General features: G+C 47.7%; 1 protein-coding gene across 1 annotated transcript in view; it reads right to left on the bottom strand.

The window, feature by feature from the left end:
* Positions 1-358: 358 nt before the first annotated feature.
* HSPA14 (heat shock protein family A (Hsp70) member 14) overlaps positions 359-24,974 on the bottom strand; it is a 102,384-nt gene continuing 77,768 nt past the window's right edge. Inside the window, exons 13-14 of the mRNA XM_063926909.1 lie at positions 14,705-14,775; positions 359-573 (exon numbers count right to left, since the gene is read on the bottom strand). Of these exons, the coding sequence (XP_063782979.1) occupies positions 495-573; positions 14,705-14,775 (150 nt within the window). The 3' untranslated portion in view covers positions 359-494. The remainder of the gene's footprint in view (positions 574-14,704; positions 14,776-24,974) is intronic.

Genomic DNA, 24,974 nt, shown 5'->3' with positions numbered 1-24,974 from the left:
TGCCACGGGCAACTTCTCCACTCTTTATCACTGCTTTATACATTTACCTAATAGTTCTCTTACCATATAGAAACAGGTTACCAAAATACAATACTTTACTTTTCACAAAGCTATAGATTTTGGGGGCACTTTTACCCTTACAAAATGAACAAAACATTACACCATATCCTCCTTGGATGCAAACGGAAAGTGGCTATGGGCTCTTGTTAACCCAGGTGGACACTACTTTAATTATTCATACCAAAAACAAAGCTACTATGGTTATCCTTGCTTGACGACATGTACAGTATGAGACAATGTTGTAGCATGTATGGTACAAAAAAATAAAGAGAGAGACTGAAGATATCAATGGCAAGCATTATGAAGGATGTCTAAATATTTTTAATGATTTCAAGAATTATAAAGTTCAAAACATTGTTGCTAAGATTTTGAAATGACTGAACTTGTCTTTTGTGTTACGTAGATGTGACATGATTGCTCCTCGTTCAAGAACGCTATGATGCTTCTTCAACTGTGATCATTTCCGACTTCCCAGTGTCTTTGTCTGTGCAAGTTACATGTAATGATCCATCCCTGGAGAAAACATTCAAGATTATAAACTGATTTACATCATTACTTCATTGGGGTTTACAAATTTAGCTCTAGAAAACTTCAATCAACAGACTTAAGACTTACCTGTTCACTCAAGCATTTCATGAATATATCTCGATTATCAAAATATACTTGAGATTATTTTGCATCATGTATATTTTTTAATCTGCACATGAGTCCGGTAGCAGCTCAGTCGCATTGTGCGCCTAGCAGGAATATCAGTAGGAGAACAGGAAAAGGAGTGCTGTTGTGCCTACAGTAATTAGGAGGATGTCTGCATACAGTGTGTAAAATAATTATTGAACACCAACATTTTTCTCAGTAAATATATTTGTAATGGGGCAATTGTAATGAAATTTTACCAAATGTCAGCAACAACACATATAATCCACACATGCAAAAAAATCAAACCATAGCGGACCATAAATTAAATAAGAATTTACTCACCGGTAATTCTATTTCTCGTAGTCCGTAGTGGATGCTGGGAACTCCGTAAGGACCATGGGGAATAGCGGGCTCCGAAGGAGGCTGGGCACTCTAGAAAGATTTATGACTACCTGGTGTGCACTGGCTCCTCCCACTATGACCCCTCCTCCAAGCCTCAGTTAGGACACTGTGCCCGGACGAGCTGACATAATAAGGAAGGATTTAGAATCCCGGGTAAGACTCTTACCAGCCACACCAATCACACCGTACAACTCGTGATACTATATCCAGTTTGACAGTATGAAAAACAACGGAGCCTCTCAACAGATGGCTCAACAATAACCCTTTAGTTAACAATAACTATTTACAAGTATTGCAGACAATCCGCACTTGGGATGGGCGCCCAGCATCCACTACGGACTACGAGAAATAGAATTACCGGTGAGTAAATTCTTATTTTCTCTGACGTCCTAGTGGATGCTGGGAACTCCGTAAGGACCATGGGGATTATACCAAAGCTCCCAAACGGGCGGGAGAGTGCGGATGACTCTGTAGCACCGAATGAGAGAACTCCAGGTCCTCCTCAGCCAGGGTATCAAATTTGTAGAATTTTGCAAACGTGTTTGCCCCTGACCAAGTAGCTGCTCGGCAAAGTTGTAAAGCCGAGACCCCTCGGGCAGCCGCCCAAGATGAGCCCACCTTCCTTGTGGAATGGGCATTTACAGATTTTGGCTGTGGTATGCCTGCCACAGAATGTGCAAGCTGAATTGTACTACAAATCCAGCGAGCAATAGACTGCTTAGAAGCAGGAGCACCCAGCTTGTTGGGTGCATACAGGATAAACAGCGAGTCAGATTTTCTGACTCCAGCCGTCCTGGAAACATATATTTTCAGGGCCCTGACAACGTCTAGCAACTTGGAGTCCTCCAATTCACTTGTAGCCGCCGGCACCACAATAGGCTGGTTCAGGTGAAACGCTGACACCACCTTAGGGAGAAATTGGGGACGAGTCCTCAACTCTGCCCTATCCATATGGAAAATCAGATAAGGGCTTTTACATGATAAAGCTGCCAATTCTGACACTCGCCTGGCTGAAGCCAAGGCTAATAACATGACCACTTTCCACGTGAGATATTTCAGATCCACGGTTTTTAGTGGCTCAAACCAATGTGATTTTAAGAAACTCAACATCACGTTGAGATCCCAAGGTGCCACAGGAGGCACAAACGGGGGCTGAATATGCAGCACTCCTTACACAAATGTCTGAACTTCAGGTACTGAAGCTAGTTCTTTTTGAAAGAAAATCGACAGAGCCGAGATCTGTACTTTAATGGAGCCTAGTTTTAGGCCCATATCCACTCCTGCTTGCAGGAAATGCAGAAATCGACCTAGTTGAAATTCCTCTGTTGGGGCCTTATTGGCCTCGCACCATGCAACATATTTCCGCCATATGCGGTGATAATGCGCTGCCGTAACATCTTTCCTGGCCTTAATAAGCGTAGGAATGACTTCTTCCGGAATACCCTTTTCCTTTAGGATCCGGTGTTCAACCGCCATGCTGTCAAACGCAGCCGCGGTAAGTCTTGGAACAGACAGGGCCCCTGCTGTATCAGGTCCTGTCTGAGCGGTAGAGGCCACGGGTCCTCTGAGAGCATCTCTTGAAGTTCCGGGTACCACGCTCGTCTTGGCCAATCCGGAACCACGAGAATTGTGTTTACTCCTCGCTTTCTTATTATTCTCAATACCTTTGGAATGAGAGGCAGAGGAGGGAACACATAAACCGACTGGTACACCCACGGTGTCACTAGAGCGTCCACAGCTATCGCCTGAGGGTCCCTTGACCTGGCGCAATATCTTTTTAACTTTTTGTTGAGACGGGACGCCATCATGTCCACCTGTGGTTTTTCCCAACGGTTTACCAGCATCTGGAAGACTTCTGGGTGAAGTCCCCACTCTCCCGGGTGGAGGTCGTGTCTGCTGAGGAAGTCTGCTTCCCAGTTGTCCACTCCCGGAATGAACACTGCTGACAGTGCTAGTACATGATTCTCCGCCCATCGGAGAATTCTTGTGGCTTCTGCCATCGCCATCCTGCTTCTTGTGCCGCCCTGTCGATTTACATGGGCGACTGCCGTGATGTTGTCTGACTGGATCAGCACCGGCTGGTGTAGGAGCAGGGATCTTGCTTGACTTAGGGCATTGTAGATGGCCCTTAGTTCCAGAATATTTATGTGAAGGGAAGTCTCCTGACTCGACCATAGTCCTTGGAAGTTTCTTCCCTGTATGACTGCCCCCCAGCCTCGAAGGCTGGCATCCGTGGTCACCAGGACCCAGTCCTGTATGCCGAACCTGCGGCCCTCTAGAAGATGGGCACTCTGTAGCCACCACAGTAGAGACACCCTGGTTCTTGGAGACAGGGTTATTAAGCGATGCATCTGAAGATGCGATCCGAACCACTGGTCCAACAGGTCCCACTGAAAGATTCTGGCATGGAACCTGCCGAAGGGAATTGCTTCGTAAGAAGCCACCATCTTTCCCAGGACCCGTGTGCAGCGATGCACGGATACCTGTTTTGGTTTCAGGAGGTCTCTGACTAGAGATGACAACTCCCTGGCTTTTTCCTCCGGGAGAAACACTTTCTTCTGGACTGTATCCAGAATCATACCCAGGAACAGTAGCCGTGTCGTCGGAACCAGCTGTGACTTTGGGATATTCAGAATCCAGCCGTGCTGGTGCAGCACCTCCTGAGATAGTGCTACTCCCACCAACAACTGTTCCTTGGACCTCGCTTTTATTAGGAGATCATCCAAGTACGGGATAATTAAAACTCCCTTTTTTCGAAGGAGTATCATCATTTCCGCCATAACCTTGGTAAATACCCTCGGTGCCGTGGACAGTCCAAACGGCAGCGTCTGGAATTGGTAATGGCAATCCTGTACCACAAATCTGAGGTACTCCTGGTGAGGATGGTAAATGGGGACATGCAAGTAAGCATCCTTGATGTCCAGGGATACCATGTAATCCCCCTCGTCCAGGCTTGCAATAACCGCCCTGAGCGATTCCATCTTGAACTTGAATTTTTTTATGTACGTGTTCAAGGATTTTAAATTTAAAATGGGTCTCACCGAACCGTCCGGTTTCGGTACCACAAATAGTGTGGAATAATAACCCCGGCCTTGTTGAAGTAGGGGTACCTTGATTATCACCTGCTGGGAATACAGCTTGTGAATTGCCGCTAGCACCGCCTCCCTGTCTGAGGGAGCAATCGGCAAGGCAGATTTTAGGAACCGGTGGGGAGGGGACGCCTCGAATTCCAGTTTGTACCCCTGAGATACTATTTGCAGGATCCAGGGATCCACCTGTGAGCGAGCCCACTGATCGCTGAAATTCTTGAGGCGACCCCCCCACCGTACCTGGCTCCGCCTGTGGAGCCCCACCGTCATGCGGCGGACTTGGAAGAAGAAGCGGGGGAGGACTTTTGCTCCTGGGAACCTGCTGTTTGTTGCAGCCTTTTTCCCCTACCTCTGCCTCTGGACAGAAAGGACCCGCCTTTTCCACGCCTGTTTTTCTGGGTCCGAAAGGACTGAACCTGATAAAACGGCGCCTTCTTAGGCTGTGAGGGGACATGGGGTAAAAATGCTGACTTCCCAGACGTTGCTGTGGAAACTAGGTCCGAGAGACCATCCCCAAATAATTCCTCACCCTTATATGGCAACACTTCCATGTGCTTTTTAGAATCTGCATCTCCTGTCCACTGGCGAGTCCATAAGCCTCTCCTAGCAGAAAGGGACAATGCACTTACTTTAGATGCCAGTCGGCAGATTTCCCTCTGTGCATCTCTCATATATAAGACTGAGTCTTTTATATGGTCTATGGTTAACAGGATCGTGTCTCTGTCTAATGTGTCAATATTTTCTGACAGTTTATCTGACCACGCAGCGGCAGCACTGCACATCTAAGCTGACGCAATAGCTGGCCTAAGTATAATGCCTGAGTGTGTATATACAGACTTCAGGATCGCCTCCTGCTTTCTATCAGCAGGTTCCTTGACGGCGGCCGTATCCGGAGACGGTAGTGCCACCTTTTTTGACAAACGTGTGAGCGCTTTATCCACCCTAGGGGTGTTTCCCAACGTGACCTATCCTCTGGCGGGACAGGGAACGCCATTAGTACCTTCTTAGGAATTACCAATTTTTTATCAGGGAAAGCCCATTCACACACTTCATTTAATTCATCTGATGGGGGAAAAACTACGGGTAGTTTTTTCTCTCGAAACATAATACCCTTTTTAGTGGTACCTGTAGTTCTATCAGAAATGTGTAACACCTCTTTCATTGCCTCAATCATGCAGTGAATGGCCTTAGTGGGCATCAGGTTAGACTCATCGTCGTCGACACTGGTGTCAGTATCAGTGTCGACATCTGGGTCTGCTTGCGGTAGCGGGCGTTTTAGAGCCCCTGACGACCCATGCGACGCCTGGGCAGGCACGAGCTGAGAAGTCGGCTGTCCCACATTTGGCATGTCGTCAATTTTCTTATGTAAGGAGTCTATACGTGCACTCATTACTTTCCATAAGCTCATCCACTCAGGTGTCTGCCCCGCAGGGGGTGACATCCCTTCTAAAGGCATCTGCTCCGCCTCCACATCATTATCCTCATCAAACATGTCGACACAGCCGTACCGACACACCGCACACACACAAGGAATGCTCCGAATGAGGACAGGACCCACAAAAGCCCTTTGGGGGGACAGAGTGAGAGTATGCCAGCACACACCAGAGCGCTATATAATGCAGGGACTAACTGAGTTATGTCCCCTATAGCTGCTTTTTCTATATATTATATACTGCGCCAAAATTTAGTGCCCCCCCTCTCTGTTTTTACCCTGTTCTGTAGTGTAGACTGCAGGGGAGAGCCAGGGAGCTTCCTTCCAGCGGATCTGTGAAGGAGAAATGGCGCCAGTGTGCTGTGAGAGATAGCTCCGCCCCTTTTCCGCAGACTATTCTCCCGCTTTTTTCCATATTCTGGGGGTATTTTCCACATATATAGCCTCTGGGACTATATATTGTGGAATTTTTGCCAGCCAAGGTGTTATTATTGCTTCTCAGGGCGCCCCCCCCCAGCGCCCTGCACCCTCAGTGACCGGAGTATGAAGTGTGTATGAGGAGCAATGGCGCACAGCTGCAGTCCTGTGCGCTACCTTGGTGAAGACTGATGTCTTCTGCCGCCGTTTTTCCGGACCTCTTCTTGCTTCTGGCTCTGTAAGGGGGACGGCGGCGCGGCTCCGGGACCGAACACCAAGGACTGGGCCTGCGGTCGATCCCTCTGGAGCCAATGGTGTCCAGTAGCCTAAGAAGCCCAATCCGGCTGCAAGCAGGCGAGTTCGCTTCTTCTCCCCTTAGTCCCTCGCTGCAGTGAGCCTGTTGCCAGCAGGTCTCACTGAAAATAAAAAACCTAAATCTATACTTTCTTTCTAAGGGCTCAGGAGAGCCCCTAGTGTGCATCCAACCTCGGCCGGGCACAAAATCTAACTGAGGCTTGGAGGAGGGTCATAGTGGGAGGAGCCAGTGCACACCAGGTAGTCATAAATCTTTCTAGAGTGCCCAGCCTCCTTCGGAGCCCGCTATTCCCCATGGTCCTTACGGAGTTCCCAGCATCCACTAGGACGTCAGAGAAAATGTGGTGTTCAATACTTATTTTACCCGCTGTATATACGAGGGCGTCCAAGTCAGACACATCTTGGTAGTTTCTCCACGTACTTCAAATGGATGGCAACTGGGTGTAGGCATTAAGAAAGCAGTCTAGCGGGCGAGTTACACCATATTCGGCGTTAAAATATGCACATGCATCAGGTAGGTCAAAGTGCCAATAACAGTGATGGCAGCTGAGGGCTGGTCCGTTGAAAACAAGTCGGATTGAGGTGAGGACCAGTCTGCCGTCGAGTGGTGCGTTGGGCTACTTGGATGAGAGGTACCTTGATGGCCGTCCCCGGCCAGGCACCTCTCTCCTTGCAGCGCCTTTCCCCCCTGCCACAGACATCACCCTCCGCCAGCCGCCGCTGGAAGCTCGCGCCGCACGCAGCTGCCCAGCTCCCCCCGCAGCCATCCAGCTCCCCCCGCCGCCCACAGCCATCCAGCTCCCCCCGCCGCCCACAGCCGTCCGCTCCCCCGCCGGCCGCCACACTGTTCCCCAATCCGGTTATGCCCCCAGACAGCAGAGGCTCAGTCCAGTGGCCATCTTTGTGGAGACAAATTAGTCTCCACAATACAAAAATCCTTTAAAGTTTGCCACTGAAAGTCCAAGAATTTTCCTCCTCCATCATATCAATTCAAAGACAGAAAAAATCCAAAATGAAGAACATTCCTTTTGTCCATTCAAGATTAAGATGAAAGACAAAATTAGAGAATCCCACAATAACTACGGTCAGAATCAGTGACCCCCATTACCAGAAGGGCAGCATATCACAAAACACAGGCCTATTGACTCATTCTATCAAAGAAAAAGGAATTTACAGCCCATAAGTACAAGATACACAATACTGTTTCATCACTATCCAGAAATATCTCTGTATGCTACAGGACTCCATCAAATCAGTAGAGGCTTTGCAAGTAATAACCTTTTAGCAGAAGCATTGCTGAATTATGAACAGAACAAACAGTCAACGTGTCCCTCATAACAAATAAAAATACCATACAAAACATAGTAACTTTAAAAAGGAAAGGGGTCTTAAAATACAACAAATTGATGAAACAGCAAACATCAATTAACATGTGGGATAAAAAACAAAAGGTAGCCCACGTAACCAAAGGGCTGACTCTGCTGACAGAGTTTTAAAAGGCAAGGCAACAAGCTGGGCATCTAACCATAGTCTATCATTGTCATTTGGATGTTTTATCCTTTACTAACTCACAGTTTGAGAGACGTTCTACACAGAGCCTCTTAACTTTTGTTTATGCAGAACATGCGATTTAGGGGGTAATTCAGATCTAATCGTAGATGTGCTAAATTTAGCAGATCTACGATCACTTTCTGTGACACGTGGGGGGGGGGGGGGGGACGCCCAGCACTGGGCTAGTCCACCCCACAGGTTAGGCACTAACCCCCCTTCCCCCGCAAGGGTGCCAAAGCATTGCACGGCGGCAATGCTTTCCACCCGGCGAGTAGCTACCTGCCTGCGTCCCGCAGCACCTGCGTGCGACGTCACGCAGCAGCGGCGGTTCGCCCCCGCAATGGTCCGGACACACCTGCATTGTCCAGACTGCGCCCGGCAACAGCGTTCTAATGCCGTTGGCATGCCCCCCTCCTGCCCCACGACCGTCTCTTCCTATCAGGCAGAGGCGATTGCAGCCCTGAGATGCTGTTAGCATCTCACTGGGTCTCCCGGAGCGCACGCATGCGCACTTCACAAAGGGATTCAGACTGCGATCGCTGCGGTCTGAATTACCCCCTTAGTTTCTTTGTACCCTCCATAACATTGATTGGGAACAAGGATGATAAAAGAGGAAAACAGACATTATAATTAGATACCTCTTTATCCTCAAAAATAGGATTTTGGTACTTACCAGGTAAATCCTTTTCTTTGAATCCATAAGGGGCACTGGAGTACTCTTGGGGTTATGGACTGGGCGTAGCCGGAAATGGCACATATTTAAATATTTAAATTAGTAACTGGCCATCCCCTCCATAATCCCATAGAGCCTTCAGTATTTTTACTGGGCCGAACAGGAGTGATAGAGGATGCACCATAGAGAATTACATATAACATTATATGCACCTATAACATTATAATATAATGGTCAACCCTAAAGTTGACACATAACGGAACTGATAACAATCAGTTGATACCATAACATCGAATGCATTGGTGATGAAGTGTTACCATGAGATCCACAGACCTTACCACAAGACAGGTAAACTGCTCTGGGTGGGCGTCCAGTGCCTCCTATGGATTCAAAGAAAAGGATTTACCTGGTAAGTACCAAAATCCTATTTTCTTTTTCATCCACTAGGGGTCACTGGAGTACTCTTGGGACGTACCAAAGTTTCCCCCTTGGGCGGGAGAGCAGTTTGGCACCTGTAATACTAGACGGCCAAAGCTAAATGCTGATGCCGCAAACGTAGCCAACCTGTAAAAGCGCACCAACATGCGCACTGATGGTCATGCACTGATGACCATGTAGCAGCTCGTCTACGCTGTTTCGTAGAAACTCCACGACCTGCTGCTCCTGACGTTCCCAAAGAACGTATGGAATGGTCTGACACTGATGTAGGCGGTTGAAGCCCGCTTATGACGTTCACTAGAACGTTTGGAATGGTATGACCCTGATGTAGGCGTTGTAGCCTATTATGAAGCTAAGCCTGACGTATGACATAAGGACTGCTTGGAAGCTTGTAAAGCCATCTTCACTACATTAGAGAGAACAATGTGTCTGTTCTACGTACAATTGTTTGGGTTACATAAACGTGTAGTGCGCGTACCACATTCAAAGTAACTTAAGTTCTCGAACATATTGATAACCGAGGAACTACATTAATTAGTTGATGCGTGACATTATACGATCTTTGACTGGAACACGGAATTTGTGCGAAGTTCCACCCTATGACCATAAAACACCAGATTTGGGGCCTTGACATGCAAGCCACCCTATGTTAAAAACACGCCTTGCTGAGAGGCTAAGGCTAAGGGAAAAGTGTTTACCAATTGATAAACGTAACATCCACTTGTTGTAAGAATTCAACAAATGAAGACTGTAAATAAAAAACCTAAAACCAGATCACGTCCCCTGGCGCTGTAGGTGGTAAAACCAGATCACGTCCCATGGCGCTGTAGGTGGTATAAATGGAGGTCGTCTGAGGACACCGTGCAGGAAAGTGTGTACAATCGGCAAAGGAGCCAAACACCTTTGCAGGTAAATTGACATGCAGAGACCTGCACCTTGAGTGTAGAATATAATCCTTCACCAAACCCAGTCTGTAAAAATATTAAAAGACGGGATAACTTGAAAATGATGTTGGAAACTTCTGAGCGTCACACCAACCTATAGAGGCACGCTAAACCTTGTGATAATGAGCTGCCGTACTGGCTTCCCAGCCCCTAACATGGTTTGTATACCAGATTCTGGAATGCCCTCCGTTCTTGAGAGCGCTTTGAACAGCCACCCCGTCAAACGCTGCCGCGCTAAAACGGGGTAAAAGAACTGACCCTAGTGGGACAGGTCCGGACGTGGCGAGAGCGGTGAAGGATCGGCTGCGAGTAGTTCGCGGAGATCCAAGAATCATGGCCTCCGAGGCCAATGTGGCGCCACTAGTATGACTGTCATGGAGTCTTGTATGATCCATTTAAGTACCCGAGGAAGCAGCGCAACCGTTGTAACAGATTCACAACGCTGTACAGCCACGCGATCGTGAGAGCATCAGAGCATCTACAGCTGCTGCCTTCGGAGCCCTTGTACTGGACACATACTGGGATGGACACATACTTGGATGTTTTTTTTTGTTTGTTTTTTTATTTGTTTTTGCGAGATGCCAATAGATACCCCTGTGGGTAACTCCACCGCTGGACCAACATCTGGAACACTTAAGAATTCAATGCTCAGTGTCCTGGAATAAGCTGCCTTCCAGCTGTTCACTCCCAGAATGAACATGGAGCAACTTGCCGCATGGTCATGCGACTTCGATTCCGTCCTTGATCGGTGATGTATGCGATCGCCGTTGTGTTGTCTGACCGCACTTGGACAGTCTGAGAACGGAGCATGTGGCCCGCTTGCCGCAGCGCGTTTGACCGAAATCTCCGTGATTTGTGAAGTTAATCATTTTGGGACCCCAGGTCCCCAACCTCTGAGACTCGCGTTCATATTTAGAATTATCCAATTCCAGACGCCGAACATTGTCCCTGCGGTAAAATTATGTACTTGGAGCCACTAGAGTAGTGAAACTCTGGCCCTTAGAGACAACCGTACTATTTGATGAACTTGTAGGAGCGTGCAAGAACTTCCAGGTGAAAATGACCTGAGTGACTCCTTGCGAAGTAGAGTGCGTCGAAAGACGTCACTCTCCTTACCAATAGGCAAAAGGCCAACCGGATCAAGACTGTCCGTGGCTTGCGTACGAACTGTACGTGATGACGAACAGTTTGTGTGGTATGTTCAGGCAGGTAAATCCGTGTAATCACGGAATTATCCCTATGCATGAGTCCGTTGTTACGGAATGAGGCTTGATATCTCTAGGTTAACAATCTAACCGTGCTGAACGACACCCTTGTACGTTAGTAAGGGCCGTTGCATGACGAAGTTTTGAGACGGAGCTTTAATGAGCAGATCTGCAAAACACTGAACTGTTATCACTTCCAGGGATGAGCTATCACGATAGCCATTACTTGTGACAACCTTAGGCGCCATACGAAGCCAAAACGGTAGCGCTTGAAAGTGAGAATGGTTTTTACTGCCAACTTAAGTAGGCCTGATGCGTCTAAGTACCTATTCTTGTTGAAATCCAGAATCACTGTGATTTTCAACCTGTAGTCATCAACTGCAGGTATTCATGAATGTGTAGTATAAGCGACGCCCTGATTGACCTGAAGGGTCAGTATCGGACTGACAGATTCAGCCAGCTTTGGAACTACCCCAAACTGGAATAATGACCGTGACTCAGTTGTTGACTGCAGTCAAAGTGCTCAATCTACTAGAGCTTGTATGGCGGTGTGCAGAACCGCGATTTTATCTTCTGACCCAGGCAGACCCGTCTTGCAAATTGCAATGGTGGAAAACAATCAACCTTTGTCTGATAAACTGCGAACCCAAAAATTGCGGATCCCCCAACTGTGGATGCCCACAACTGACGATCGGCGATGGCCTGGAAACTCATTCTAGCCCTGGCTTTTCAGTGGCTTAGCTGTAAACGCCACTGAAACCCTGGTTAAAGATGCCTGGAAGTAGGTGGCAGCCTTTAACCGTATATTGACGACAATCAGACAATAAGAGGTTATCGAAAACCACGTGGCTGTTTCTGTAGCACGGGCCCGAAAGGACCGAGATGTAAAGACTATATCCTGAATCTGTTTATTTAGGAATTTGTCCAAGACAGGACGAAACATGTGGGCAGCGTAAGGTAATGTTTCTATTCTCGTTTAGAAACGGATACCGTCCTGTTAAGCACGTAGCGAAAAAACACGTTGTGCCGCACTAGTGAAACTGAAAAGCGAGAACTAAACTGGCTGACGTCCACAGAAACTGTCCCTAGATATTGAGCAGATTCACAAGTGTGATCAGCGAGAAGCGTAAGGTGTGCTTCTTGTAGGGCAAACGTGAACTGTTTTGCCATGCAACCACTGCCCTGTTAAGCCGAAAACGGGCCCAAACCAGGTTAAACAACAGCCCTACTGCTGTATACTGTAGGACACACTGCGACGGGTATCTCTGAAACTGTCAAATTAGAAAACAATAATAACAATTGTTCACAGTCAGTATATACGCCAGCCTCCCCCAACGAGGAACGGCAATAGTGCGTATGTGCAGTCTTATTTGTCCGACGGACTCTGCAGCGAAGCTGCTATGTCTTAGCCTTACTCCTTATGTACACGGACAAACAAGTACAGAAGGATAGACCAGTACCGTGACTTAGTACCACGTAAATAAAGTGTGTATAAATCTACATTACAGCACACGTGTTCATCTTGTGCTGTACAAAAGCAAGAAAATAAAATTCCTAACAACACCCCGGCTCCTCTAGAGGCCGAGTGTTGTAGGGCAGCAACTTCCTGGGAAGAACCAGGAAGTAATGTTAAAATGGTGTCCGGCCATGTGCTTGCTTAGTGCAAGATTGCTGATACACCAAGTTCCATATTATATATAAATATATATATATATATAAATATAAACACATAGATATATATTAATACATGCACATGTATATACACAGACACTGTATACTATCAGTGTGTAAACACACAAACACACACACACACACACACACACACACACACACACACATATATATATAAATATACACATAAATATATATATATATATATATATATACAACAGTTATATTGTATATGTAACAGAGACTCTGATATTGGCCACAGGCTTAAAATTCCTGATGATTTTGTTGCCTAAACGCAGCTTAGTTATTGGGGCCTCCCTGCGGGCTTCCTCCCCCCCTCTCTCTCCTGCAGAAGAGAATTATTTGCAGGTGCAGCCTTTATTATGGCTGCCGATTTCCCCCACACTGCTCCCCCCCCCGTTGTTCAGCAGACAGGAGACGGGGAGTGCAAGTCTTACCGACTGCACGTCGGAGATTGGTGAGCGGCTGCCAGAGCGGGCCGCGGCAGCAGCTGTCCCCGGTCAGCTCGGCCGCACACCCCATCAGAGCCGTACCAGGGTAGGGAGGAGGACGGATTGGCGAGACGGGGAGCGGCGAGCGTTCCGGCGGTAGGGGCGGGAGCTGCTCGCTAGATACCCCTGCAAGCGGCCAGCGGCGCCGGGTGACCCAGGAAGCGCCGAGCGGCCTGCGCAGTGCCGGGGTTCGCTCGCTGGCTCCATCTGCAAGTTATAGTGGCAGCAATGTGTATCTAGTGGCAGGCAGCAGGGGAACGATTACAGTTAACGTATATAAACACATACAGTCCCCCCAGCGTGAGCTGACCGGCCGCAATAGATCGAAAAAGTAAGTAAGTGAGCGGCGGCAGTGAGAGCTGCCTACCGCTCAGTACCTGCACCACCTGCGGAGGCCATGACGGGACTTTTCTGTAAGCGCCGTCCTTCGTCCTTGTGCAGCCCGTGGCTGCAATCAGCTGCGCTGATTTTAGTCAATGGCGGGGCCCTTTGTATGAGCGCCGGCAGACCATCTGCTGCTAATGCAGCACCAATGATCCCTAACCCGAACTTCTCTGATAAGTTGGGAAGGGATCGAAAAACCAAAAATAATCTTGCTTGAAGAATTGCAGGACATTCAGTCCTCAGTACCTTCCGCTAGAGGCACAAAAAAATACTGAAGGCTCTATGGGATTATGGAGGGGATGGCCAGTTACTAATTTAAATATTTAAATATGTGCCATTTCCGGCTACGCCCAGTCCATAACCCCAAGAGTACTCCAGTGACCCCTAGTGGATGAAAAAGAAATACTTACTCAGATTCCTTACCCATGTTGTTTTGAGATACCTTCTTTTTTTTTTCAAAGACAGTTTGGGAAATTATTCAAAGGGTGCAGGGGAATATGAAAAGCGGTATTATATACACCAACTAGGGGTGCTATTTTTATCTAACCTGTCTCTTCCTAATTTAGAAGGGAACCTACCTGTTTTAATGGCTGCTATGTAGTATTTCAGGGAGAACAAATGATTGGCAACAATAATAATAATTCGCTGTTACTGTGTCTATTTGGTGTTATAAGATTAATTGTGTCTTTACACAGAGCAATGAATCTGCTAGCCTTAATCAAAGAATTTCTCTCAGATTTGGCATAAACAGATGGCCAAATCAGACATATTTTATTCAGAGCCTAAAGACCATGTGCACGGTCAGTGAATAATCGCAAAACTGTCAGATGCATCACTGCACCACCCGATTCTATATCCACCCTGATCTGTGATCATGTGTCATTTTAGGCTAATATACATGCAGCCAATTAAGACTTAAACAGCCTAATTGACTCTCAAAATTAAGGCATGAGAACACATATGTACAAAGATTACCTCTTCATTGTCAGTACAGTCATTATGTCATGAATTCCATTTTCTTTCTTTTGTAAATCCCTAAGTACAATCTGTAAAGAAACAAATGACAGATCATATATAGCAATCTCTTAGTACATTTTGAAACAAAACAGCATGTAATTAGATGATGCATTTATTATACCAAGGACTGGCTCAACTATATTGGGAATTTGGAGCAAGTCCAATTGAAAGGCGTTATTTTGCACCTTGGCAAAACAGTTTTGAGCTGAACAGGTAGGGCCAGTTTATAAAATGCAGACAGAAGTAGAGTGGAGAGAAGGCACATCCTAGCTGAACTATACAGATGTGACCCCATACACCACACACACACTATTGCTGCAATCGTGCCAAGCATCCATTCTCAGTGCACCAGGGCCCGTAGAACTCCTTGTGCAGGAGGGATTTTCACTCAATCGTGCATCTTTCTCACGAGTTCTGCTGTGGTTCATTTACAGATTCAGGCGCACAGAAATACCAGTGTCACATAGTAAATGAATCTGTCTCATGAGGCGGTTTGGTCACATTAATCACACTGAGATTCAGACAAACGTTCAAGCGAAAAAGATGCTACACTTGAGCCACATGACGTATTGAGGCTAGGTGTATGAGGACACATCTGTCGATCAATGTAAAAATAAAGCTGCCCAATATTTGTGTCCATGCACTGCATGCAAAAAATAGGATTTTAATTACCTACCAATAATAATAATAATAATAATTTTATTTATATAGCGCTCTTTCTCCAATAGGTAAATCCTTTTCTCGTAGTCCGTAGGGGATACTGGGAATCCATTTAGTAGCATGGGGTATACCATGGTCCACTAGGAGCCATGGGCACTTTAAGAAATTGATAGTGTGTGCTGGCTCCTGCCTTTATGCCCCTCCTATCAGACTGAGTATAGGAAACTGTGCCCGAGGAGACGGACATACTTTGAAAGAAGGATAGATAAGGAAAGTGGTGAGATTACGAACCAGCACACACACAGAACAATAGGAAAGCCATGCTAACCAAACCCAGAAACCGGAACAGCAACAGCTGAACCAAAACAACATTACTGAACCAAGTAACAGTGCAGGAAGAATGAAGCACCGGGAGGGCGCCCATTATCCCCTATGGAATACGAGAAAAGGATTTACCGGTAGGTAATTAAAATCCTATTTTCTCTTATGGCCTAGGGGATACTGGGAATCCATTTAGTACCATGGTGAAGTACCAAAGCTCCCAAACCGGGTGGGAGAGTGCTGAGGTTCCTGCAGAACTGACTGACCAAACTGAAGGTCCTCAGTGGCCAAAGTATCGAACTTGTAAAACTTAGCAAAACGTGTTCGAACCTGACCAAATAGCTGCTCGGCAGAGCTGTAAAGCAGAGACACCCCGGGCAGCCGCCCAAAAAGAACCCATCAACCTAGTACAGTGAGCATGTACAGATTTTGGAAAAGGCAAGACTCCCGTGGAATAAGCATGCTGGATAGTGAGCCTGATCCAACTTGCAATAGACTGCTTTGAAGCAGGACACCTAATTTTATTGTGATCATAGGGTTAGAACAGCGAGTCAGATTTCCTGTGACGAGCTGTCCTCTTTACATACACTTTCAATGCCCTCACAACATCCAAGGACTTTGAAGAAGAAGAAGAGGTGTCAGTAACAACCGGAACCACAATAGGTTGGTTTATGTTAAACGCGGACACCACCTTAGGAAGAATTTGCTGACGAGTCCCGAGTTCAGCTCTGTCCACATGGAAAATTAGGTAGGGGCTCTTGTAAGACTAACCTAACTCAGACACACGTCTTGCTGAAGCCAAGGCCAACAGTGTGACGGTCTTCCACGTAAGGTACTTTACGTCAAACTCCTGTAACGGTTCAAACTAGTCCGATTGGAGGAGCTGCAGCACCAAATTGCCGTGGGAGGCAGAAAGGGAGGTTGGATGTGCAAAACACCTTTCAAGAACGTCTGGACCTCATGAAGAGAAGCCAATTGTTTCTGAAAATAGACATGGTCAAAATCTGGACTTTTATGGAGCCTACACGTAAGCCCATTCCCGGCTGCAGAAAAAGCAGGAGACGTCCCAGATAGAATCCTACCTCAGAATATTGGCCCTCATTCTGAGTTGATCGTTCGCTAATTACTTTTAGCAGACGTGCAAACGCATAGTCGCCGCCCACGGGGGAGTGTATTTTCGCTCTGCAAGAGTGCGAACGCCTGTGCAGACGAGCAGTACAAAAACATTTTGTGCAAAACAAGAGCAGCTCTGTAGTTACTTATTCTGTGCGATGATTGCTGCGACGAAGGTCCCGGAATTGACGTCCGATACCCGCCCTGCAAACACCTGGACACACCTGCGTTTTTCCAAACACTCAGAGAAAACGGTCAGTTGACACCCATAAACTCCCACTTCCTGTCAATCTCCTTGCGATCGGCTGTGCGAATGGAATCGTCCCTAGAAGCAGTGCAAAACAACGATGCTCTTTGTACGCGTACGCCACGCATGCGCATTGCGGCCCATACGCATGCGTAGTTTCACCATTTTTTAAATGAGCGCTATGCAGCAAACAACCGCAGCTAGTGATCAATTCGGAATGAGGGCCATTGTCTGCTCTCACACCAAGAGACATATTTCTTCCAGATACGGTGGTAATGTTTATACGTTACCCCCTTCCTGGCTTGGATCATAGTCGGGATGACCTTGTCAGGAATCCCTCTCCTGGATAGAATCAGCCATTCAACTTCCATGCCGTCAAACGTAGCCGTGGTAAGTCTTGATAGACGAACAGGCCCTGTTGCAGAAGACCTTCGCAAAGAGGTAGAGGCCACGGATCTTTGACCAGCATCTCGAGAAGATCAGCATATCAGGCCCTTTGTGGCCAGTCCGGAGCAATGAGGATTGCTTGAACCTTTTCCCTTTTTATTCTTTTTAGAATTCTTGGGATCCGAGGAAGTGGAGGAAGCACGTACACCAGCGGAGTCGTCAGAGCATCTACCGCCACTGCCTGTGGGTCTCTCGACCTGGAACAATACCGCTTGAGCTTATTGTTAAGTCGAGAGGCCATCATGTCGATTAGTGGATATCCCCACCGACGTGTCAACCACATGAACACCTCCAGGTGAAAGCCCTACTCCCCCGGGTGCAGGTCGTGTATGCTGAGGAAGTCTGCTTCCCAGTTGTCTACTCCCGGAATGAAGACCACCGACAACGCCACGGCGTGATTTTCCACCCAGCGGAAAATTGACAGCTCTGACATTGCAGCTATGCTCTTCTTTCCGCCCTGTTGGTTTAGGTACGTCACTATCGTCACATTGTCCGACTGGACCTGAATGGCCCGATTTTGAAGAAGAAGAGATGAGGCCTAAGGGCGTTGTATATAGCCCTGAGTTCCAGGATGTTTATTGGAAGGATGACTTCCTGACATGACCATCTTCCCTGAAACTTGCACCCCCTGGGTGACTGCTCACCAACCTCTGAAGCTTGCGTCTGTGGGTTAGCATAATCCAATTCTGAATCCCGAACCTCGACTAGGTGAGAAGTCTGTAGCCACCACAGAAGGGAGATCCTGGCTTTTGGCGACAGACGGATCCTCTGGCGCATGTGAAGATGCAATCCAGACCATTTGTCCAACAGATCTAGCTGGAAGGGCCTCGCATAAAACCTTCCGTACTGAAGTGCCTCGTAAGAAGCCACCATTTTCCCCAGAAGGCGAATGCACAGATGCACCGAAATCCGGGTTGGCTTCAGGACAGCCCGAACCATTGACTTGATTACCATTGCCTTTTCCAAGGGAAGTAACACCTTCTGAGACTCTGTGTCCAGTATCATTCACAGCAAAGGAAGCCTGTGTGTTGGTTCTAGGTGAGATTTTGGTAGGTTCAGAATCCACCCGTGATCCAGGAGTAGTCTGGTTGAGAGGCCAATGCTGTCCAACAACCGCTGCCTGGACGGTGCCTTTATCAGAAGATCGTCCAGGTACGGAATTATGTTGACTCCCTGTTTGCGGAGCAGAAACATCATCTCTGCCATTACTTTGGTGAACACCCTCGGTGCCATGGAGAGGCCAAATGGCAGGGCCTAGAAATGGAAGTTACAGTCCCGCAGTGCAAACCGTAGATAAGCCTGATGAAGCGGCCAGATCGGAATGTGAAGGTACGCATCCTTGATATCCAGAGACACTAGGAATTCCTGAAACTTGTAAGCCTGATTTGAAGAATCTGTGAGGTGGGAGCTCCTGGAACTCCAGTCTGTAGCCCTGGGATACAAGATCTATGACCCAGGGATCCTGGCACGATCCTGTACAGATGTGACTGAAGAATTTTAGCTGGGCTCCCACCTGCCAGTCTTCCAGGCATCGCTGTCCACCGTCGTGCAGAAGGCTTTGAGGAAGCCTTCTGTTCTGTTCCTGAGCTCTGTTCCTGTGAACCGGCAGTTGCTGGTTTGTGTGGTTTATCTCTAACGCCTCTGGTGGCGGTAGAAGAACCTCTGGCCTTGCCCCTACATTTGGCAGTCCAAAAGGACTGTAAATTGGGTCCTGAGTAAGCCTTCCTAGTTGGACCTGCAGAAGGAAGGTATGTGGACTTACCCACCATAGCTTTGGAGATCTATTTGTCTAGTTCATCTCCAAATTAGGTCTCCCCTGTGAAAGGTAAGCATTCCATGCCTTTCCTGGAGTCTGCATCCTCAGTCCACTGGCGTAGCCAAAGACCCCTGCGTGCGGACACGGCCATAGTTGTAGTGCATGCATTAAGCAAGCCTATTTCTTTTATGGCTTCCACCATAAAGTTTGTAGAGTCCTGCATATGTTGCACGAGCAAAACAATAACCCCTTGAGGTAACGTATTTAACCCCTCAATTAGGTTATACCCGACCATTTAGCAATGGCTCGCGTAATCCACCCACATGCTATAGTGGGTCTCTGGGCCACCCCCGCAGCTGTATACAAAGATTTGAGCGTAGTCGCGTCTTTGAGGGATGCTGCACCCGGGACAGGAAATACAATTTTTCGTGAAAGCCTGGATTCTGATGCATCCACGATCGGTGGATTTTCCCATTATTTTCTATCCTCAGGAGGAAAAGGAAAAGATGATAACAGGGATTTTAAATTTCCTATCAGGATTAACCCACAGTTCTTCAAAACAGGAAAATAAAATGTTAAAACTACCGGTAAATCTATTTCTCCGAGTCCATAGAGGATGCTGGGGACTCCGTAAGGACCATGGGGTATAGACGGGCTCCGCAGGAGATAGGGCACCAAAAAAGAACTTTTACTATGGGTGTGCACTGGCTCCTCCCTCTATGCCCCTCCTCCAGACCTCAGTTAGAGAACTGTGCCCAGAGGAGATGGACAATACAAGGCAGGATTTAGAAATCCAAGGGCAAGATTCATACCAGCCCACACCAATCATACCATGTAACCTGGATCATACATAACCAGTTAACCGTATGAACAATAACAGTCACGGTCCAAGACCGATGTCAACTGTAACATAACCCTTATGTAATCAACAACTATATACAAGTCTTGCAGAGTTTCCGCACTGGGACGGGCGCCCAGCATCCTCTACGGACTAGGAGAAATAGATTTACCGGTAGGTTTAAAATCTTATTTTCTCTTACGTCCTAGAGGATGTTGGGGACTCCGTAAGGACCATGGGGTTATACCAAAGCATCCAATCGGGCGGGAGAGTGCGTATGACTCTGCAGCACCGACTGAGCAAACGCTAGGTCCTCATCAGCCAGGGTATCAAACTTGTAGAAATTAGCAAAAGTGTTTGACCCCGACCAAGTCGCCGGTCGGCAAAGCTGTAATGCCGAGACGCCTCGGGCAGCCGCCCAAGAAGAGCCCACCTTCCTAGTGGAATGGGCCCTAACCGAATTTGGTACCGGCAATCCAGCCGTAGAATGAGCCTGCTGAATCGTATTACAGATCCAGCGAGCAATAGTCTGCTTCGAAGCAGGTGCGCCAATCTTATTAGCAGCATACAGGACAAACAGAGCCTCTGTTTTCCTAATTCTAGCCGTCCTGGCTACATAAATCTTTAAGGCCCTGACTACGTCCAGGGATCTGGAATCCTCCAGGTCACTTGTAGCCACAGGCACCACAATAGGTTGATTCATATGGAACGAAGAAACCACTTTAGGCAAAAATTGCAGACGTGTCCTCAATTCAGCTCGATCCACATGAAAAATCAAGTAGGGGCTCTTGTGTGACAAAGCCGCCAATTCTGACACTCGCCTTGCTGATGCTAAGGCCAACAACATGACCACCTTCCAGGTAAGAAATTTCAACTCAACCTTGTTAAGCGGTTCAAACCAGTGTGATTTTAGGAACTGCAACACCACGTTCAGGTCCCATGGTGCCACTGGGGGCACAAAAGGGGGCTGGATGTGCAGCACTCCCTTTACAAACGTCTGGACTTCTGGAAGAGAAGCCAATTCCTTCTGAAAGAAAATCGAGAGGGCCGAAATCTGTACCTTAACAGAGCCTAATTTCAGGCCCATATCCACACTCTTGTCTGTAGGAAGTGGAGAAAACGACCCAGATGAAAATCTTCCGTAGGTCCATTCTTGGTCTCACACCAAGACACATACTTTCTCCAGATACGGTGATAGTGCTTTACCGTCACCTCCTTCCTAGCCTTTATTAAAGTAGGGATGACCTCTTCCGGAATCCCCTTTTTCGTTAGGATTCGGCGTTCAACCGCCATGCCGTCAAACGTAACCGCGGTAAGTCTTGAAATACACAGGGCCCCTGTTGCAACAGGTCTTCCCTCAGAGGAAGAGGCCAGGGATCTCCTGTGAGCATCTCTTGTAGATCCGAGTACCAGGCCCTTCGAGGCCAGTCTGGGACAACGAGTATCGTCTGTACTCTTCTTCGTCTTATGATCCTCAACACTTTTGTGATGAGAGGAAGAGGAGGAAACACGTAGACCGATTTGAACACCCACGGTGTTACCAGAGCGTCTACTGCTACTGTCTGAGGGTCCAGAGACCTGGCACAATACCTCCGAAGCTTTTTGTTGAGGCGTGACGCCATCATGTCTATTTGAGGAGTTCCCCAAAGACGCGTTACGTCTGCAAAGACTTCTTGATAAAGTCCCCACTCTCCTGGATGGAGATCGTGTCTGCTGAGGAAGTCTGCTTCCCAGTTGTCCACTCCCGGAATGAAGACAGCCGACAGAGCGCTTACGTGATTTTCCGCCCAGCGAAGAATCCTGGTGGCTTCCGCCATCGCGACTCTGCTTCTTGTCCCGCCTTGGCGGTTCACATGAGCCACTGCTGTGACATTGTCTGATTGAATCAGAACCGGTAGGTTTCGAAGAAGACTCTCTGCTTGTCGAAGGCCATTGTAAATGGCCCTGAGTTCCAACACATTGATGTGTAGACAGGACTCCTGGTCTGACCACAGTCCCTGAAAATGTCTTCCTTGTGTGACTGCTCCCCATCCTCGGAGGCTCGCGTCCGTGGTAACCAGGATCCAATCCTGAATTCCGAACCTGCGACCCTCCAGCAGGTGAGTACTTTGCAACCACCACAGGGGAGACACCCTGGCCCCTGGGGACAGAGTTATTTTCCGATGTAAGTGCAGATGGGACCCGGACCACTTGTCCAGAAGGTCCCATTGAAAAGTCCTTGCATGGAACCTTCCGAAGGGAATGGCCTCGTAGGCCGCCACCATTTTTCCCAGAACTCGAGTGCATTGGTGAACTGACACCCTTTTCGTTTTTAGCAGGTCTCTGACCATGTTCTGGATGTCCTGGGCTTTCTCCAGTGGGAGAAAGACCTTCATTTGTTCCGTATCCAGTATCATACCTAGGAACGTTAGTCGAGTTGTCGGAATCAACTGTGACTTCGGTAGATTTAGAATCCAACCGTGTTGCTGGAGCACTCTCAGAGAGAGAGAACCACACTGCTCAGCAATTTCTCTCTGGATCTCGCTTTTATTAGGAGATCGTCCAAGTATGGGATAATTGTGACTCCATGCTTGCGCAGGACCACCATCATTACCGCCATTATCTTGGTGAAAATCCTCGGGGCCGTGGAAAGCCCAAACGGCAACGTCTGAAATTGGTAATGACAATCCTGTACAGCGAATCTCAGGTATTCCTGATGGGGGGGAATATATGGGGACATGAAGGTACGCATCCTTTATGTCCAGAGACACCATAAACTCCCCCTCCTCCATATTGGCTATTATCGCTCTGAGTGATTCCATTTTGAATTTGAATCTTTTTATGTACAGGTTTAGGGATTTCAGATTCAAAATAGGTCTGACCGAACCGTCCGGTTTCGGGACCACAAATAGGGTTGAGTAGTAACCTCTTCCCTGCTGGTTCAGGGGAACCCTGATTATTACTTGCTGTAGACACAGCGTTTGAATTGCAGCTAAGACTACATCCCGTTCCGATGTGGAAGCTGGTAGGGCCGATTTGAAAAATCGGCGCGGGGGCACCTCCTCGAATTCCAGTTTGTAACCCTGGGAAACTATTTCCAACACCCAAGGATTCAGGCCTGAGCTGACCCAGGCCTGGCTGAAAAGTCTAAGACGTGCCCCCACTGGTGCGGACTCTCTCAGGGGAGCCCCAGCGTCATGCTGTGGGCTTTGGAGTAGCCGGGGAGGACTTTTGTTCCTGGGCACCTGCCGAAGCAGGTGCTCTTTTACCTCTGCCCTTACCTCTGGCGAGGAAGGAGGATCCCCGACCTCTTCTGGACTTGTGCGACCGAAAGGACTGCATCTGATAGGGTGGTACTTTCTTTTGCTGTTGGGGAATAAATGGTAAAAAGTTTGATTTACCTGCTGTAGCTGTGGAAACCAGGTCCGTCAGCCCATCCCCAAACAATACATCTTCCTTATAGGGTAGAACTTCCATATGTTTTTTGGAATCTGCATCACCCGTCCATTGGCGAGTCCATAAGGATCTTCTCGCAGAGATAGACATGGCATTGACCCTAGAAGCCAGCAAACCAATGTCCCTTTGAGCATCCCTCATAAATAAGACAGCGTCTTTAATATGGGCTAGAGTTAAGAATATAGTATCCTTATCCATCTTATCAAAATCAGCTGTCAGCTCATCTGTCCAAGCTGAAATCGCGCTACACACCCATGCCGACGCAATTGTCGGTCTAAGGACTGCTCCAGTATGAGAATAAATAAGAATTTACTTACCGATAATTCTATTTCTCGTAGTCCGTAGTGGATGCTGGGAACTCCGTAAGGACCATGGGGAATAGCGGCTCCGCAGGAGACAGGGCACATCTAAAGAAAGCTTTAGGATCACCTGGTGTGCACTGGCTCCTCCCCCTATGACCCTCCTCCAAGCCTCAGTTAGGATACTGTGCCCGGACGAGCGTACACAATAAGGAAGGATTTTGAATCCCGGGTAAGACTCATACCAGCCACACCAATCACACTGTACAACTTGTGATCTGAACCCAGTTAACAGCATGATAATAGAGAAGCCTCTATAAAAGATGGCTCACTACAACAATAACCCGAACTTTTTGGTAACAATAATTATGTACCAGTATTGCAGACAATCCGCACTTGGGATGGGCGCCCAGCATCCACTACGGACTACGAGAAATAGAATTATCGGTAAGTAAATTCTTATTTTCTCTGACGTCCTAGTGGATGCTGGGAACTCCGTAAGGACCATGGGGATTATACCAAAGCTCCCAAACGGGCGGGAGAGTGCGGATGACTCTGCAGCACCGAATGAGAGAACTCCAGGTCCTCCTCAGCCAGGGTATCAAATTTGTAGAAGTTTACAAACGTATTTGCTCCTGACCAAGTAACTGCTCGGCAAAGTTGTAAAGCCGAGACCCCTCGGGCAGCTGCCCAAGATGAGCCCACCTTCCTTGTGGAGTGGGCATTTTAAGATTTTTGGCTGTGGCAGGCCTGCCACAGAATGTGCAAGCTGAATTGTACTACAAATCCAACGAGCAATCGTCTGCTTAGAAGCAGGAGCACCCAGTTTGTTGGGTGCATACAGGATAAACAGCGAGTCAGATTTTCTGACTCCAGCCGTCCTGGAAACATATATTTTCAGGGCCCTGACCACGTCAAGCAACTTGGAATCCTCCAAGTCCTTAGTAGCCGCAGGTACCACAATAGGTTGCTTCATGTGAAATGCAGAAACCACCTTAGGTAGAAATTGAGGACAAGTCCTCAATTCTGCCCTGTCAGAATGAAATATTAAATAAGGGCTTTTATATGATAAAGCCGCCAGTTCTGACACACGCCTGGCTGAAGCCAGGGCT

This window comes from Pseudophryne corroboree, chromosome 6 (genome assembly GCF_028390025.1).
Source record: "Pseudophryne corroboree isolate aPseCor3 chromosome 6, aPseCor3.hap2, whole genome shotgun sequence".
NCBI lineage: Eukaryota > Metazoa > Chordata > Amphibia > Anura > Myobatrachidae > Pseudophryne > Pseudophryne corroboree.
This window is presented reverse-complemented; position numbering and strand designations above follow the sequence as displayed.